At 34.0% G+C, this 2,685-nt stretch overlaps 1 protein-coding gene across 1 annotated transcript in view; it reads left to right on the top strand.

Annotated features, from left to right (window-relative positions):
• The window catches only part of LOC124420008, a gene marked incomplete at its 5' end in the record, with an annotated part of 6,722 nt that extends 4,226 nt beyond the window's left edge, over nucleotides 1-2,496 (top strand). The window contains one exon of the mRNA XM_046951466.1: nucleotides 1,255-2,496. Coding sequence (XP_046807422.1) covers nucleotides 1,255-2,391 — 1,137 coding nt within the window. The remainder of the gene's footprint in view (nucleotides 1-1,254) is intronic.
• Between the last annotated feature and the right edge of the window lie 189 nt (nucleotides 2,497-2,685).

The following is a 2,685-nucleotide window of genomic DNA, read 5'->3' as shown; positions in this document are numbered from 1 at the left end:
TAAAACAGAACTAGAACAGAACTAGAACAGAACTAGAACAGAACTAGAACAGAACTAGAACAGAACTAGAACAGAACTAGATCAGAACTAGAACAGAACTAGAACAGATCAGAACAGAACTAGAACAGAACAGAACTAGAATAAAACAGAACAGAACAGAACAGAACAGAACTAGAACAGAACAGAACTAGAACAGAGCTAGAACAGAGCTAGAACAGAACTAGAACAAGAACAGAACTAGAACAGAACAGAACTAGAACAGAACTAGAGCAGAACTAGAACAGAACTAGAACAGAACTAGAACAGAACTAGAACAGAACTAGAACAGAACTAGAACAGAACTAGAACAGAACTAGAACAGAACTAGAACAGAACTAGAACAGAACTAGAAGAGAACTAGAACAGAACTTGAACAGAACTAGAACAAAACTAGAACAGAACTAGAACAGAACTAAAACAGAACTGAAACAGTACTAAAACAGTACTAAAACAGTACTAAAACAGAACTAAAACAGAACTAAAACAGAACTCGAACAGAACTAAAACACAACTAAAACACAACTAGAACAGAACTACAACAGAACTAGAACAGAACTAGAACACAACTAGAACACAACTAGAACACAACTAGAACACAACTAGAACACAAATAGAACACAACAAAAACACAACTAGAACACAACTAGAAGACAACTAGAACAAAACTAGAACACAACTAGAACAGAACTAGAAAGAAACTAGAACGGAACTAGAACAGAGCTAGAACAAAACTAGAACAAAACTAAAGCCGAACTAGAACTAAGTTATAGTGACTATGATAACTTTTGTCTCACTATTACAGCGAGAACAAGCACTTTTTTCTGAAAGTGTAAACAGTCCCCTAAATCTCCTACACCAGATTTCTGCAAAACGTCATAAGCTGCAAACTCACACCAACATCTCTAGTAATTGAAGTGTAAATTATTCAAATTGACAAAATTTATAGCAAAAAAGTCCAAACATTAAATCCTGCAATGAAGCAGAAAAAATGTTAAACAGTGTGAACAGGTTGTAAAAATTATATGAACACAAGACTTACACAACACAATAAACATCAACAGCAACATCAACAAATTCTCCAAACAATTGACTCACTGAATGAATGACTGACTGACTGACTGATTTATACAAGTTTTATTAATTTATATGCATTGTTTGTTTTTTCACGTTTTCTGTTTATTTTTCTGAATTTGTTTTTTTTTTTTTCTATTTAAGGAACACCCAGAATATGCATTCAGTTATGGTGTCAAAGATCTACATACCGGTGATGTCAAGTCACAGTGGGAATCTCGTGAGGGTGATGGTGTAAAGGGTCATTATAGTGTTTTAGAGCCAGATGGTTCTATACGTACTGTTACTTATACAGCAGATGCCAAATCGGGTTTTAATGCTGTGGTAAAGACAGTGGGTGCTAATTCGCATCCTGTTACCGAATCGCCACATGGAGCAGAGAGTAAAAGTGATGATACCTCACAATCGAAAATCAATCATTATAGTAAAGATCAAGAACATATAGTTTTAAGTTCGGATATTAAACCTATTAAGAAACCCATAGAAGATTTAACTCATTCACATCCTAAAATACCCAGTTTAATAGAATTTAAACCTCATGCTCGCATACGTCAGGTACCCATGGAATTGGAACCGGGCATGAGAGATCGTTTAAAGGAGGCCCGTGATGAGTATTATCAAAAACAAAAACAAGTTGCCCTCAAAGATTTCAAACCCTCAAATGGTGTATTTTCCTCCTACGAAAATGAGGATAATGAATGGAAAGCTGTGGTTAATGACAATAATGATTATAATTCGCATCAAAATTATGGCCTAAGTCCCGGTTATCAAATAGATGATTATCAAGTACCAACAGGTCAATCACAGTATTATGAAAATAAAAATCAACACAAACACAGCCATAAAAATAGCAATTCAAAAACAAATCTCCATACGGACTTTATTGCCTCCAAACCTTTACACTCTCAACGTCATACCTCACCTGGTGGTTCACATCCAGATCCCATTAGCAACTCAATACCCTTTCACAATAAGAAAACTGTTTTACCCACTACACCCGGTCTTAAACATTATGCTTCGCTGCCGCATAAATATCTTAACAATAAACCACGTCACGACTATTCCACTTACTTTCAACGCAGTAAATCTAAGAAGCCTCGTAAATATGAATCGACTAAAGTTGAAGATATTATATTCCCCGAGGAAGAAGTACAATCTGCTGCATCGGCCAGTCTAATACAATCGATGGTTAAGCGCGATAAGAAATATATGGCACCCATGTATGCTCGTCATCATTATGGCAATTCTGCAAAAGTTTATCGTTCATATCGTAGACTCTGAACGAAATACAAAATACAATTAAGCAGATTTCTATTTTCTACTTATTTTAATAATTTATTTTTTTTAAATATAAGAAATTAATTTTAAGAGATTTTTCTAATTTTAGGAATTTTTGTTTGAATTTGATTTTTTAATAAATATTAAAAAGTATAAAAAAATTAATGCATTTTATAAATTCAAGAATTGAGAACTAGAACAGAACTAGAACAGAACTAAAACAGAACTAGAACAGAACTAGAACAGAACTAGAACAGAACTAGAACAGAACTAGAACAGAACTACAACAGAACTAGA

Source organism: Lucilia cuprina, chromosome 5, assembly GCF_022045245.1.
Source record: "Lucilia cuprina isolate Lc7/37 chromosome 5, ASM2204524v1, whole genome shotgun sequence".
Classification (NCBI taxonomy): Eukaryota; Metazoa; Arthropoda; class Insecta; order Diptera; family Calliphoridae; genus Lucilia; species Lucilia cuprina.
The sequence above is the reverse complement of the archived record's forward strand: the minus strand, read 5'-3'. Positions and strand labels throughout refer to the sequence as shown.